This window comes from Apodemus sylvaticus, chromosome 10, assembly GCF_947179515.1.
Source record: "Apodemus sylvaticus chromosome 10, mApoSyl1.1, whole genome shotgun sequence".
In the NCBI taxonomy this organism is placed as follows: domain Eukaryota; kingdom Metazoa; phylum Chordata; class Mammalia; order Rodentia; family Muridae; genus Apodemus; species Apodemus sylvaticus.
Window position 1 is genome coordinate 106,562,170 of NC_067481.1, and position 16,767 is coordinate 106,578,936.

A 16,767-nucleotide genomic window follows, 5' to 3' on the forward strand; every position below is an offset into this window, starting at 1 on the left:
TCCGGGAGATGGGGCCCTGCACCTTGCCTAGGCAGCTCTGTGGAGCCGGCCCTTGTGGAGGGCAGAGCATGGGTGAGCTAGCACTGAGAGTGTGAGTGTGGGAGGCTGACCCTGTCTCATCTGCTGTGGGCTAGCACAGGCACAGAGGTGATGCCCAGCCCCACCCCACCCAGTTCCTCACCACCTCTAGCAGTCAGGAAAGCTCTCCACAGGGTCATGAGCTCAGGAGAGCTAGCCCTGCCTCTCACCAGCTGCAGCACTCAGGACGCACTGTGCGTGTGCACGTTACTTTGGGCAGGAGGTGGCAAGGGTGAAGGGTGGACATGAGGGATGGGGGAGGAGCAGCACTGGGGTGCATGAGGTGAGATCCATTCCATAAAAAGCTTTTCTCTTTCAAGAAAAGTTTCTGTCAATGCGTTTGTACTTTGGCCAATCATAATGTCCACACCGTCACCAGGAAGAGGCAGCTCTGAGAGAGAACAAGAGGACTGTGCTCCCGTGTAGGGACGTAAGCTCTTAATCTGGGGCCACAGGCACTGCAGGGGTGGGAAGGGATTTCAGATAAAAGAAAACTAGATTTCCTCTAAATTCATGTGGCTATAGCACCACCTTTTATTACAACGCTAGCAGCTGCTTGTGGAGGTAGCAAGAATGTAAGCATGGAAGCCATGAGTTTCTTATCACATTTCAGTTTCTGCCCATGCCATAGAACATGGAGTCACTGTCACGATCACACCCGGGGAGTTATTAACCACGCTGTCAGAACATCAGCCAAGAAGCACACACACCACCCAATCAAATTCTGTAAGAGTATTTTGATAACTGTATTGGTTTCAATGGAAATTCTCTATGTTTAAAAACATAACCTGTGATGTGGTCCAGGGACTTTGCCAATCTACCAAAGGGGCCTAAGCACAAGCATGATTAAGATGCCCTGTCAGACAGGGAAGAGAGAGCTGACAGCATTCCAGCAGCCACGTGCATATGGGGTAGACAATGGCTGGGGTAGAACTATAATCACACACCTAATCAGAAACAGCCATTCAACTGAGGCCCCGTGTTCCCTTAATTAGTAATATTAGTAAATTGGTTCAGACCTTTTCTAATCAGCTTAGCAGAAGGGAAGCATTGTCCCTGATTGCTTGGATGCTTTCATGGGGCTTACAATGGACGTGAAGGAGGGAAGGAGCCAAGGGGCTGAGCTGATTGCCCTCAGCTTCTCAGCATAAGCCTGAGTGGAGACGGTCTCGGCGCATTCCCCATCCCCAAGCCCGGTGATGTTTTGACTAAGGCATCATACCCTTGCATGCAAATAAATCTCTTTCTGTTTCTGTATATGAAATAGTATGGTAAATTAACTTTAAATCTTGGCATTTTCTAGAGTAGGCATTTAAAAATAAAAATGCAAGGCTAACTACACAGTAGGGATGAATGTAAAGTAGCTAGATTTTTTTTAAAAAAACAAGACTCATTTTATGATGGACACAAGGCTTCCATGAAATGGAAGCTTTCTGAGATGTTGTATGTGGCACAGGAACTTATCACAGGGACAAGGCTATCGGTTACACAAAAGGGAATCACAGGAAGAAAGTGCTGGTCACCCTGTCCCCATGAGAGTTCCTCCAGAAAGCCACAAAGCAGAGTGGCTGGTGTGGACCATTCAGTGTGAATGGCTTGGAGGATCGCAAGCTCCTCTGCTTAGACTCAGCACCACTGACGGCACGGGAGCACCACTGACGGCACGGGAGCACCGAAGGGATGCCAGGAACACTGCTTAGGTCTCTCAGGGAGATTATCTCAGCTAGCACAACCTGGAGGGCAGGTTAACTGTGAAATTCCCATCTGTAGACCCTGTAGTAACAGAGTCTATATATATGAACACAATAATTATTCAGCCACTCAGAAGGGGAAAGAGTAAATCACAGAACCATGTGCACAGAGTGATTGTGTGTGTACACACATAATCTGAACAACAGTGACCCCCAGGTCAAGACATGGGAAGGGAGTCATGGTTGATTCTATATGAAGAGTTTCAATCCTTGCAAAAGCAACCCATTTACATTGCTTGCATAATTTAGAAAGTGAATATAATAATAATAATAATAATAACAATAACAACAACAACGATAGACCCAGATCTATTCTAGCTTGGATCCTTCAAGAGAGTAAAGTAACAAACAAGAGAGGATTGAATGAGGGAGGGAGGTTGAGGGAAAGGGAGAAGGAGGAAGGGGGGCGCAGGGCAGGGAGGATTATGTCTTTATATATCCATATCCTTTACAGGTAACTTGAAGGTTCATCCATTTCACATCATTTCATTTCCATAGCAGAAGCGTCTAGAACACAGTCTGGTATAGAATAGCCACTGAGTACAGATGTCAAATTTCATCTATTCTAGAAATTTGCAACTGGCTAAGACCCCTGGGAAGCACACACTGGTTCACGTGACTCCACTCCTCCCTACATCCAGCAGTAAATAACCCTCCACCCCCCTCACAGGAATGCTGTCCTTCAAGACCTTGGAACTAAGCTTAGGGGAAGGTGAACTTGACAGTGTAGGAGGGCTGAGATAAGGCCCTTCCCTGGATGGAGCCTTAATCCTGGCTTTGGTTTTGAAATCATGCCTTGGAGGCTTTCCTTATCAGAGTCTGTCTAGTACCAGGATTGTATTCACATGTTTGTGTCTTCCTGGTCTGAGAAAAATAAGCATCAGCCCGGTTGGACAGAGAAAGCAACAGAAAGACAAACAGCTCCTTTCCTTGCCCGGAGCACAGCGCACAGACACATCCCAGCTTTGCTCAAAGCCCTCCTTCCCCGAAGTCACTCCTTCTTCATAGAAGGAGAAGCTGCCAAGTGGGGAGAAGAGTCTGGATGTTTTTTGGGTGGTGACTTTTTCTAAACTTTAGCCCATCCCTCTGCACCCAGTTTAAGATGACCAAACAAGAAGAAAGTTTGATCTTTGTTGTTCTTGTTGTTTTGTCTTTCTTGATCTGTTCAGACCTTTAACTAAAGGAAAAACACAAAGCTACTTATCGGTATCTCTAATTCACATTTCCGGCTGACACCCATTCCTCAATACCAGGCCACCAAGTGACTTTGCCTCCTCTCTGACTCCGCAGTTACTTCTACTGAAGCCCAGCCTGTCTCCACCATGAAGACTTTCCACCTACTTCTGCGCTTATTCCTAACAAACTCCATCTGTGTGCATGTGCCCTCTCCTCCAATTTGTTCCAATCATCTCTGAGGTTCTTTGGTTCCAACAGAAATGGTCCCAAAAATTCAACCTTAAAACATCAGGGACCATCTAAACCTTGAAACTACTATGTGACGGCCATGTAAAAGAGGTGCAAAAATTAATTTGGGGGAATCACACAAGTGGGAACAAGAAGCTTTTACTTCTACTGGTGAAGTATTTCTTTTTAAGTCGCAATTATCTGTTCTGCAGATCCATAAATTCTTAAGAAAAATCTTCTATGCTGGATCTTGTTTAAAAATGTTTTTACAAACTTTAGAAGGGGGAATAGAGAGGACAGAATACACACTAACAATGCCGAATTGAGACTAAATCATTACGGAGCTCAAGAATTCTCTACTAACCAATGTGCGAGTATCCCATTACTTAAGAACCAGGACCAGCCTGAGTCAGCTCAGCGCAGTCCTGTTACCAATGAAGTCAATTTCAAACTTAAGAAAAATAATCTTAATTTTCAGAGACAGATTCCTGAGTGTTGGGATGGCAGATAAAGAGTTCTGGATATGTGTATGATCCAAATCAAAAACCCAGTCCTGGCTATATATGTACAAATCACATTCAAGAAAACGCTGTGCACGTTTTCCAGGGCACTTTGCCAACATGCTGCTGTGGGCGTTTCCTATAGGAGAGAGCATCCTGCTTTAGTTACTCAGAGTATTTAACAAGTAAAACAAAACCTACACACACAAAAGCATCTCCCCCAGAACCTGAGCAAACGCTTAAAGGAGTGGCAGTTCTCTTGCTCAAACACCGTCAGTGACAACCGTGAAGGGGACTCTCAGTGGCTCCTGGCATGCACACAGGTACATAGTACATGAAAAGCAGGATGCATTGGGCCTGAGAAACCTAGGCTGGCAGGTGCATCTCAGCTGTATAGTCCATACGATTTATCCGGTGACTTCATAAAGACCTGCTAGAGCTGCCTGGGCAGAGATGGTCCATCTCCAGTAAGCTCTGGTCATTTTGGGGTTCATGTTTTTTAATAGCAAGGCAACAGTGGGGAGTGCAAGAGGTCTAGAAAAGAAGTTACTCCACTACATTTAGGATACAAAGCCTTAGGAAAAAGTACTTCCTTATTCAGAGCCAGATACCCAACCAGGAAAAATGAAAATAACCACTGGATCTGTTTTGCATTGCTATTATGAGGAAGTACGCCAGCAGCAGTAACACTGGCTGGTTACAGAGCTGAATCTCACTTATCACACGTTATCTGTGATAGGCTCAATAGAGCCTCAGAGGCCCTGGCCTCTCATTTCCTCTAGTACACCCATAGTGACTCATGCTGTATCTGGCACTTACTCTGCAATCAGGGAATGCTTGTGGATGAATGAATGTTACGATGGACAGTTACAATGAAAAAGGATATTGTTACTTTCATTAAAAAATTCATTACTTGGAAAGTTCTTTTACTTCCTTTTGAGTTAATATCTACTTGACCCAAGATACTATTTATGGTAGAATTAAAAGCAAGCTCTCTGATTTTATTTGCTTATTAATATATGCATTTGGCCATTAACAATGTGCTAAGTAGTCAAAGCAAATAATTGCTTTTCTGCTCAGCCCTGGTGGGTACCCTAAGTGAGGGGAGCAACTTATTGCATATTAAAAATTATAACTAGCTTTAAAACGTTGTTTCATCTCAGAAAAAATATTAAAAACCAGTTAAAGTCCTCTATATGGCTCAGCTAAAACCTCCCAAAACAGCCCAAATTATGAATTCTAATTAAGTCACGCTGAATAGAAAGTGTATGTTCAGAAGTTTGCAGGTTCCAATTTACAAGGTCTTCTGATTGTTAGGACTGATCATAAAATGGTTTTCATTTATTTATGTTCAGTATATCCTATTTGAGAAGCAATGTAATTGCAAGAAAAGCTTTTATTTTACATCTGATTTTGAAATGTGGCTGAATAGATTAACATAATCCAGAACAAGTTGGTAAACATCCACAAGAACGAGTTATATAATTCCAGGAAGCCTCATGATATCCTGAAGCCACTGGGCAGAAAAATGCTAATTTTGTAATAATCTATGTTCAAAGGTCAATAGAAGCAGACCTTTGCCTATTGTGTGACCCAGGGCAACAACACAAAGCTGATGGCATCTGGGCCACATCATCCTGAAGACACCAGCTGACTTGGACATTAGCAGTGGTGCACTGGGTCAACGAGCCCGTCACCTTAGCTTGCCTTGCTATGTCAGAAGCTAAGGCCTACAGCTGCTTCCACATTATACTACCTTCACATCTGTGAACCCTTGGCCATAAGTTATCAGTGGCACGTATTTAACTTCACTACAAAACAAACGAAGGACTATTTTCCTAAATACGTTTCCATGTAGAGCTGCTCAGATAGTTACCTCTGTTGTAGGGGAAGAAGGTTCTGTCCCCATGCCACACATCTGGATCCAGGGACCCCAAGCTGTAACTGAGTCTTGGTCTCCCCATTGCTCATCTCTGCTTTCTGACTACTATGGAGCCCCAGAATGTGTGGCAGTTTTACATTGCTGTTTCAGTGAGAGTCAGAGATAAGGGGATTATCTCTACTCACCTGCTCCATCATAAGCAGGTGGAGAACAGGTGGCCTTTTCTCCTGGGTTCTGACTGAGGTGGCCCAGGCTCCTGGGTTCTGACTGAGGTGGCCCAGGCTCCTGGGTTCTGACTGAGGTGGCCCAGGCTCCTGGGTTCTGACTGAAATAGTTGTCTTCTGTTCCCTCTTCCTATCACATTTCTACAGGCCTACTCCAGGACAGATGTTTCTGTAGGTGATATCCATGGGCTCTACCTAAGACACCAGTAAACAGACAAGGACACCCCTCCCTGAGAGTTCTCCCTACCCCCCTTGTTGCTCTCCAAGAATGTTAAAGAAAATGGCCCTAGCTAGCCCCTTTCCTTCCTACATCTTCACTCCGGGTTTAGTTCTAGATACACAGTGTCCAGACAATAGGGGTTGGGCAGGACTAGCTGGAACGTGCTCAGCTTTTTGCAGTGTCTCAGTGTCTTACAGTTGCCATTGCTGAGAAGAGACACCATGATCAAGGAAACTTGTAAGGACAACATTAACCGGGGCTGGCTTACAGGTTCAGACGTTCAGTCCACCATCCCATGGCAGGAGGCATGGGAGGATCCAGGAGACACTATGCTAGAGAAGAAGTCAAGAGCTCTGCGTCTGACCTGAAGGCTGCTAGGAGCAGACTGTCTCACAGGCAGCCAGGAGGGTCGCAAAGCCCACCCCGCAGTGACACACTTCCTAATAGTGCCACTGCCTGCGCCAAGCATATTCAATCCACCATATGCTGCTCCTAGAGCAGCTCATAAATCCAGCTTCCAAGTAAAGTTAGACAAATGCAAACATCCCCAGACCCTGCTTGTCTTTTTCATCTGGTCTTCAGGTCATTTCTGTTACACTAAGCAAAGACACGGGCAGGAGAGGGGATGAAGTCATGGAAGCTAACTGCCTCTCTGATAGGAAGGATCGCGTCTACTGACTTAGACTTACTTGATCATGGAGCTGCGGGCCTGCCTGAGACAGGAGGATATTAAGTGAGGGTGTAGGGGAGAAGGAGGAGAGGTCCATCGGCTACTTGTGTAACCAAGAACTTCTTTCTCCCCTCCCCTCCCCTCCCACCCTCCTCTCCCCTCCCACCCTCCTCTCCCCTCCCACCCTCCTCTCCCCTCCTGGAAGTAAAGCAATCAGAGGAAGAGGACACAGGATGAGAGCAGTGAACCACCTGCACAGGGATGCTCGGGCTGGCAGTTTACTTTTCTTTAGGGAAACCACCCTGTTCTTCAGACCACATGGCTGGAGTGGAGCTAATCTCACAACTTAGCTTTGGGCCATGTGAATCAGGTAAATGGGATCTGTGACTCTGACTGGGTCATTCAGAATAGGTCCCTTTGTTTCTGTTGTGATTTCTGTAAAACACCTAGAACTCCTTAGGTTTATAGACACTATCTAGGTTGTTGGAAATTGGTCCTAATACTTTGTCTCATTTCATCTCCCAAAAGCCATGCTTCCTGACCTAAGGGTCCCCGCCTGCAGCTGGCTATGACTGATAATAAAGAATTGGCAGGGAGACAGGGCAGGCAAGGGATTGGGGGGGGGGGGTGTAGGGGAGTGGGGGAGGATGGGAGTGGGGGAGTGGGAGAGGATGAGGGATGGGGGGGAGCAAGGGAGGATGGGGGGTGGGGGAGCGGGGGAGGATGGGGGGTGGAGGAGCCAGGAAGGATGGGGGGTAGGGGAGCCAGGGAGGATGGGGGGGTGGGGGAGCCAGGGAGGATGGGGGTTGGGGGAGCCAGGGAGGATGGGGGGTAGGGAAGCCAGGGAGGATGGGGATGGGGGAGCAGGGGGAGGATGGGGGTGAGGGAGCAGGAGGGAATGGGGAGTGGGGGAGGGTGGGGGAGGATGGAGAGTGGGGGAGAGGATGGGGGTGGGGGAGCAGGGAGATGGTGGGGATGGGGAGCAGGGGGGAGGATGGGGGTGGGGGAGTGGGGGAGAGGATGGAGGTGGGGGAGGATGGGGGTGGGGTGGGGGAGGATGGGAGGAAGGGCAGAGAGGATCACCATGCTGGGGAAACAGGAACATGAAACTTAAAGGCCTGCTGGCATGCAAGACTTCAAAAAAGTGGCCTCCATTGGGCCTGGGTTAGCAGAGATGAAATACAGATGCTAAAATATGGTAATTCAGGAATACCAGAAGGGAGCGTTTGCTAGCCGTAGGGAGGTTTAGAAGTGTCCAGCCATTGAGTTAGTCAAGGCATATCAAAATTAGCTGGTGTGTGTGTGTGTGTGTGTGTGTGTGTGTGTCTTTCATTTGAGAATCCAGAGAGCTCGTGGGCAGGTGCAGTGCATGCCTGGCCTGCAGGGAGGCAAATCAGTTTAACTAATTCACTGCTGTACTAGGTAGCCACTTCCTAGAGAGCCTGGCTGCAAATGAAGTCAGCTAAGAGGAATACAGAGCTGGGAGATGGAGTGATCAAGTTCAGATAACAACCTCTGAGCCCCAGGATCCAAACAAAACTAAAGCAACAACAGATATGGGAGAAATAAAACTTTAACAAGCAAAGAGAGTAGGTCAGAGCGATAGCTCTATGGTTAAGAGCACTTGCTGCCCTTGCAGAAGACCTAGGTTCAATTCTTAGCACCCACATGGTGACTCACAAAGGTCTCGAGGCTCTGATGCCTCTTCTGGTTTGAGCAGGTACTGCACACACTTGGTGCACATGAAGGCAAAACTCCCATCCACATAAAATAAAAATTTAAAAAGAGAAGCAACAAAAGAAGAGGCTGGATTACAGTCACACATGAGGCATTGGGACAGTCTCAGATGTGGCATTGGGACAGTCACAGGTATGTTATTGGGACAGTAACACATGTGGTATAGGGACAGTCACACATATGATATTGAGACAGTCACACATGTGGTATAGGGACAGTCCCAAACGTGGCATTGGGACAGCCACACATATGGTATAAAGATAATCACAAATGTGGCATTGGGACAGTCACACATGTGGTATAGGGACAGTCACACATGTGGTATTGGGTTAGTCACACATGTGGTATAGGGAAAGTCACACATGTGATATTGGGACAGTCACAGATATGTTATTGGGATAGTCACACATGTGGCATTGGGACAGTACACATATGGTATTGGAACAGTCACACATGTGGTATAGGGACAGTCCCACATGTGGTATAGGGACAGTCCCACATGTGGCATTGGGACAGTCCCACATGTGGTATTTGGAAGTTGTAATGTTTGTCTTTGGAAATGTAGCAAGGTGACAGAAGGGTGTGTTTTCCTACTAAGCTTGGAGCATCTGAAAGGTAACTCAGCCTAATTACTGTGATTAATCTTGCCAAATTCTAAATAAAAAGTGAGCATGCATTTTCTGATATTCAATAAATAGCACAACCCTTGAAGAGTGGGAACGACACTGAACAGAGGCGCCTTTGGAACAAAAGCTGTTCTTCCTGCCTATACTTGGGCAGGAGTCGCTTAAGAAGAAAAGGCCCTCCTTGACAGCCCCAGGCTTACCTGGCATGGCATGAACGAGGTCACCACAGAGGACAAAGAATTTGGGCTTGGGGCTCAGCTTGTTGATGGCCTCAACAGCTTGTTCTGTGAGACGGATCTCCTGCCCCCACTCGTCACCGCCGGTGTCACAATTCCCAGTAGACCAGGCCTTCATCAGCCCAAACTGAGTGTCTGCACCTTGGACGAAGTAGAATGGACCTTTCCATTCCCGCTCCTTTTCTAAGAGAAGGGAGGGGGATAAAACCTGTCAGTGAGAGCAACCAGGGTACCATGCAAGTGGAAATAGGAGTGTTCTTAAATTAAGTAGGTCATTTTGATGAGCTGCTGTCCAAACACACCATTTTCCTGTCACTGTCTAGAGGATTTTGATTTATACTAATTGTGCTGGGGACCCAGTGATTCCCAAAGGCCACGGGAGACCATGCAGGTGCTGTAGCCATGTACCCAAGCTGTTTGCTTAAAAGCTAGACATCCAAAATGAACCCAAGACCACAGAGGAACACAGTGCAGAGGATATTAATGCTCAGTAATAGTGTTCTAATTAGAATTAAAAATACCCAAACTGATGCTGCCAGGGTGTTATATTTAAATTACTAGGTAAAGTGCTTACGAATCTTTTCTTCCAGTCTTAATGGCACCATTTGTGCTGTTTGGGGGGAATGCAACAGAATTTTAATTATAAAACTTGGCGCTCAAAAGCTCTGGCTATCTGGTGGGAGATGTGGTGCCAGGAATAAAGTCTTGAAATCTTGAAACAAGTACATCAATGTGAAAGGAAAAAAAGGAAAGAAAAAATCAATGCTAATAATTCAAAGACAGTAAGACCTGGGTATCACCACACTGTGAGATTGAACATGGGAGGGGTTTTCTGTCTTCCCAGTTTAACTGAGGTAGAACTGACAAAAAGCCCTGACACACACACTCACACACACACACACACACCACAATGTCTTGTTATACATAGAAAAGGTAAAATAACTACCACAATCAAGCAAGTCAACAAATCTGTCACCTCGACCTTTATATTTGGTAGTGGAAAAATCAGTATCTACCGTTGGCAAATTACAGGAATGTAACACGTTATTCTAAAAGTCACCAAACTTACAGAACAAAGGGCACCTGCATGCTACCCTATTAGTCCTCTGTCAACATGGCTGTACAGTTCAACCACAATCAACCTGAGTTTATTGTGATCAAGGAGTGGCTGGGGCTTGGGTGTACATCATGCTGTACAGGGCAGAGCGCAAACTCTACTGAAGAATTTGATTCATTTACTCAGTATTTACTGTGCTTGATAAAAAGACTAAAGTGGTCCTTAAAGATACTGCCCGATAATATGCACTCCTTTATAATCCTTGAGCATGGACTGCAGCTGCTTCCAATATACAGAACATGGCTAACAGTATGTCCTCTCAGATGAAGGCTGGAGACCGTGGACCTTCATTCTCCTTCCCTCTCCTTTCCTCACTCCATAGTCAAAAGCTGTCATCATATCAAACTGGTTATAGTGGTGCTTGACTTTAATCCCAGTGCTCAGAGGCAGATACAAATACAAGTCACCCAGGGGCTATAGAGAAAGACTTTGTCTCAGAAGAAAACAAAACACAAGCTGTCATAGTGTAAACTGCCCTATGGAGTGGCTAATATGGCAAGGAACAGAAGGAAGAGTCTGGCTAACATCCCAGAAATAACTGCATCCAGCCAACGGCCATGTGAGTAGACCAGGAAGAGAGGTATCTGTTACTGAGCTTTTGGATAAGAGCAGAGCCTTAACTGGAGTCTTAGGAGTGTCTGTGACCACAGCATCCAGCAATGATGTACCCAGACCCCCAAAGGGGTCTCTGTGACAATGCACGCTTGCTGCTTCTCACTGTCAAGTTTCAGTTTGTTGGTGACAATAGATAAGTACAAATCAGACTGAAGAGATAAGGTCAAGGGGAGAGACTCTTCCTAAAGAGCTAAATACATGGCATAAAAAAACAAATACAAAACAACACACACACACACCAAAAACCAAAAACCCTGCCAGATTCTGTTTTGTGTTTTCAAGTTAGTGATTAGTAACATTTTCTTATTATTTCAATAGTAACTTTTGTATGCCACTAATCACTTTTAGCTATGTTTTGATGTCTGAGACCCTCTGCAGAGTTATTTAAAACATAAATTAATCAGAAGCAGACCCAGGAGGTGACTGGAACCATAGAATAAATCAACCTGTTATGAAATGTTCCTGCAGCAAACATTTTAACAAGTGGTTTCCCATGACAAATAGTCAAAAGCCTCAAAAAGTCAAAAGTCCTTGAGGCTACTGAATACGTCTCTCATTACACATTTACTTAGTAAAAACCTAGAGTGCCAATTTTATAATGATGAACCACAAAATAAATAGATTCAACTTGCTGATACAAAACACAGCTTTTACTCAAAGGGGAGAAGAGTTTATTCTGGAGTCAAATATGAGACCATGCCCCAGGAACATGGATTAGGTTATTCCAAATTCCATTTTCCAACATGGAAATAGTTTCAGGAAGCTTTTAAATAACAGAACAAAGAAAATCAGGAATCCAGACATTCTTCAAGTATGTTGGTGGAAACATCAGGTAGGTGGTCACAGAACAGCTCAGATATGGGGCTCAGGCAGTGTGCAGCAGTCTAAGGCTCAACACTGCTACAAACCGTCACTGTGTTTGTACATTCCAAGTGATTTAACTAATGGCTTCAAAGACATTAGGTCACATGTACAAGAGGGCAGTAAGTGGCTTCTAAGTGGGCTAAAGATAGCCAAGATAATTTGGCTCTGGACTTGCAATCACTGATTTTCTAATCAGTTAATCAGCCTTTGTAGTCAAAGCTTCCTTCCAGAAATTCTTATTCACAGATCTCAAGTGAATGCAGCTCTACACCTTCAATGCTCAACCTAGGGTTGAGGGCTCTAGCTAGCCCAGGGCTCTGTGTTTGCAAAGCATCTTCTAGAGTTTTGCTCAGGAGCTCTTTACTGCCACCTCAATTTGAATGCTGCATAGCCCAACAGCATGGCAATACTGCCTGCAAACCCCACACTTGGGCATGAAATCAGAAAGAGCTGGAATTAGAGGCCAGCCTGAGCTACATGGTGAGATTCTGTGTTTTAAACGGACTGGCAAGAGCTATCCCAGCAGATAAAGGTCCTTGCCACACGAGCCTGACAACATGAATTCAATACCCTTATACCAGGGAAGGGGAGCATGGACCCCCAAAAGCCATCCTCTAGCCTCCAGGTATGTTCACATACGAAGAGCAAATTTGAATTCAAGAACAGGTTGAATTAAAAGATGTGGGGCTATATAAGCTTTGTTCTGAAAGGAGGGCTGCCTGAGAGTGTCCATCTCCTTTATCTCTTCCACAGGATGAAACTGAATTACAAAGTCCAGACCTGCTGTCAGATACCTGCAGTGTGACGTTTGCAGCATCCTTTCTAGGGTGAAGCTATTATTTCCTGCCCACACAAGGAAAGTCCAGCTTCTCAAGACCCTCTGGAAATGAGTCACAGCTGCTTAAGACACAACATAGTTGATTTACAATCAGAACTTCTGACATTACTGAGAAACACACATGTAGACACCCCACTCGCCCCATGAACTTCCCTAAGCAGACTGTCTTGGAGACTTAGGGGGTAAATATCTAATTAACGAGAACTGTCTGGAAACGGAGGCTTGAGGGAGAAGAGGAGGCGTTGGCAACAGTGGCTGCTGTGCAGGTAAAGAGGGATCTTGGTGTGCTGCTGTGATGAGCTGGGAACCAGCGACATCAGCAGGGAGGGGGCAAGAAATGTAGTGGGGCAGAGGCAGTCGAATCCCTCACTGACACATGACCACTGACATCTGAGGATAGTTGGCCTGCAACCAGCCAAGGAACCCGGCTGGCAGGAGACTCAGGTGTTCTGGGTAAGAGGCAGATACTAAGAGACTTGAAACACCACTCTGAGGAGGACCTTTGGTTTTAACTATAATATTTTGGGGTTGTATCTTTTTCTGTTTTTTTTTTTTCTATTTTTTTTTTTGTTTTGTTTTGTTTTTGTCCCTGACTTTATTTAGCTTAGGTGTTTGGTCCTAAAAATTTCCACAACTAATTTTCACATTTGAAACTGCTTTTCAAAATTAACCCTATTAGAATTGGAAAGAGCTTAAGTGAAGAATTCTTTGGTGACTAGTGAGTTCTAATACTTTATTATATTTTTTACAATTTGTTGCTGGGAAAGAGCACATGTGAGCTTGCACGTAGAGGGCAGAGGACAACCTTTGGGAGTCTCAGGAACTGAACTCAGTCGTTAGACGTGGTGGCAAGCGCCCTGACTCACTCAGCTGTCTCACAATGGCCCTAGTTCTAACATTTCTGGTTTTTGACGTATTGACATACGATGAAAACAGCCACAGGCAAGGCCATGTCTACCACACACTAGCACAGCAGCACAGTGCTTACACATAATCAAGTGTACATTTGTTTAGCTGAAACACCTAAGACACTCATGAATACATATGTCCATAATGAACGTAACTTTTAACTCTTGTGTGTATGGTGACTCTCCCTCTCCCCCCTCCCCTGTGTACACAAACTCAAGTACCAGTCCTTGCCTTCCACTTTCAGACAGGGTCTCTGCTGTTTTTCTGTTCCATAAACCAGGCAGGGGGCTAGGGCTTCTGAGGATCCTCCTGTCACTGCCTCCCATCCCTCTATAGAAGCACTGTGATTATAGACACAGGTATAGGTTTGTGTGGGATTTGGGGACTCAGACTCATGTCTTAGAGAACATGCTACCTACTGACCCATCTCTCTAGCCCATTCTTTAACAAATTCAATTAGCTCTGTACAGCTAAGTGGCAAATTACCAGGAACACAACAGCTTAGGACAGCACAAGCCTTCCAGGGCTGGGCTCAGTCAGCCCTGTGCTCACACAGCCCCTCATAAGCATCAAACAGGGTGTTGGCTGGTTTGGAGGTGTCAGCTGAAGACCATGTGAGTTTTTATTAGCTGTGTTGCAGGGGCCATCCTTGGTACTTTAAGAACTCACAGCATGAGAACGTGTACCAACAAAGGCATCATGGGAAAGGGTCTCCCAGCAATGGTGTGCTACAACCATACATGACTCATACCCCTATCCTCTGCCTCCCACCCAGCCACTGCTTCTAGGGAGCTCTTTATTACAATGAAGTCACTAGTCTAGCCAACAACAAAGACAGGATCATCCTCCAAGGCAAGCATTCCAGGAGGCACAGACACTAATATAAAGCCCTGGGCCAGGTAGTGGCACATTCCTGCACTAGGCCAAGGCATCCAAGGGCAGGCTCAGCTACATAGGGGGTTCAAGGTCAGCCTAAGCTATAAAGTCACTATCTCCAAAACTAAAAACAAGCAAGCAAGCAAACAAACAAAACCCAGGCCTAGATTTTCATACAAAACTCAAGTTTGCTGCTGACTTTGTAGTACAGAGCAAAGTTAAACCCATTTATTTTGGCCCACCTACAGGAAGTTGAAAAGCTTAGCCAAAGAGGCTACAAAAGGCATGAGAATATTCTAAAAGTTGATTTAGCCAGCTTTTTATTCAACCAAGGTGATACTGAGAGAGCTAGCTAGTACTTTCAGGACTTGAGTTCAGCTAATGCCTTCTGCCCAAGAACAGCTGAGTATCTCTGGTTGGAGAGATGCACAAATCTGGCAGGGACTCCTGGCTACCCCAAAGTTGTTGTTGATTTCCGTATAGACATTTTTGTCTCCCAAAAGTTTGCCTGAAATGGACAGACTCAGTAAATGAGATGAATGCATAAAAATAAAGCTGTCAAGGCCCTGCACTTTCTCTCGGTCATCTGTGATACCCACAGTCACTGCCAACAGCATGGGGCTGACTCAAGGTACGGCTGCTGTCCAGACACCCAGCTTCTCCTCCAGACATGCCAAACTCATGGTCTGACTCGCAGATGTGCTCTGCTGGACCCACACACTGTTTACAAAATTTGAAATCTGTTTCCAACATTAAATTGTGTGTGTGTGTGTGTGTGTGTGTGTGTGTGTGTGTGTGTGAATTTAAGAATTATATATATATATAATCCATATATATATATGGATTTCTTAATTCTCTTGGAAAATCTAACCTTACTGAGCATGAGACACCTGCCAAAGACTGGCTGCAGCTGTGTGATCTTTCTACATGGCCCTGAACTTGCTCTAGCTCACACATGTCCAATTCACATCCTGCTCCCATCTATCCTATCTCTTCTATTTTGCTCAAAGTGGGGAAGAGGAAAGCCAGAGATGGTACAAGGAGCAAAAGCAGATGCAAGCGGCCTACTCCGCCCAGCACATGCCCTGGCTTAGATAGGGTGAATATACTGTTGATGGAGAGAAACGTTGATGTTGAAGTCAAACGCCAATGTCTTGAGGTTGACACCAACTTCTAAATCAAAACTTTAGTTTAAAAGTATGTTTTACAGAAAAAGCTTTGCTTTACCAATCCAATTCATCTGCTACACGCAGAGTTACAAGACCTGGCAAAGCCTATTTCTGCTGCCTGGTAAGAGACTATCATGGCAAGCATCCTGCAAAATTGACAGATTAACAGTGGATCTCGGGTATAATAAGCCATGCACAGAAAAAGCCTCTGAGATTTTTTTCATCTGTCTAATAAAGTGCAAGGCAGCTTGACATAGGGTGAATCTTAAAAGCCTGCAGGAATTACACACTACCTCCCTATTAAGCTTCCCTCTGAGACTGTTTATGTGCTAAATCCTTCTGAAAAACAGACATTCAAACTGCAATCTCTTTCCAGCTTGCACTTTCAGTATCACAAGGTGGATGTCCTCTTGGACCAGGTTCTGCTAATGTGTTTCTTCTCGCTCGGGCTCATCACCTTGTGGGCAAACTTGTCAACTGTTAATGGAAGGTGACTTTTAACATATACTGAAAATCAGAAACATCATGGATCCTTCTGTTGTTGTCTGCTCGTCAGTGACCACAGTAAACACAATCCCCAAAGCAAATAAATCACTGTTTTATCCCATGACTAGAAAAAGGCCAAGGAGTGTCATTGTATCTTAGTGTCTCATGCCATAGCAATGTATGCACTCAGGAGATGCTACTTAGAAATGCCCCTGAAGAGCTGAAGGTAGAATACAATGATAAACAGATCTTTTAATTTTCATAGAGGGGAAAAAAATCATACTTCCTGTCTTAGGGTTTCTACTGCTGAGAAGAAACACCATCACCACGGCAACTCTCATATAGGAAACCATCTAACTGGGGCTGGCTTAAAGTTCAGTGGTATAAGTCCATGATCATCATGGTGGGAACCACCACGGCATGCAAGCAGACACGGGGCTGGAGAGGTACTAAGAGTTCTATATCCTGATCCTCAGGAAGCAGGAAGACAGTGAAATTCTGGGCCTGCTGGCTTGGATATTCGAAACATCTAAGAAGCTCAAATCCCCTACTGACACACTTCCTC

General features: G+C 45.2%; 1 protein-coding gene across 1 annotated transcript in view; it reads right to left on the reverse strand.

Moving 5' to 3' along the window:
- Cpped1 (calcineurin like phosphoesterase domain containing 1) overlaps nt 1-16,767 on the reverse strand; it is a 109,023-nt gene that overhangs the window by 82,233 nt on the left and 10,023 nt on the right. Inside the window, exon 2 of the mRNA XM_052196711.1 lies at nt 9,293-9,511. Coding sequence (XP_052052671.1) covers nt 9,293-9,511 — 219 coding nt within the window. The remainder of the gene's footprint in view (nt 1-9,292; nt 9,512-16,767) is intronic.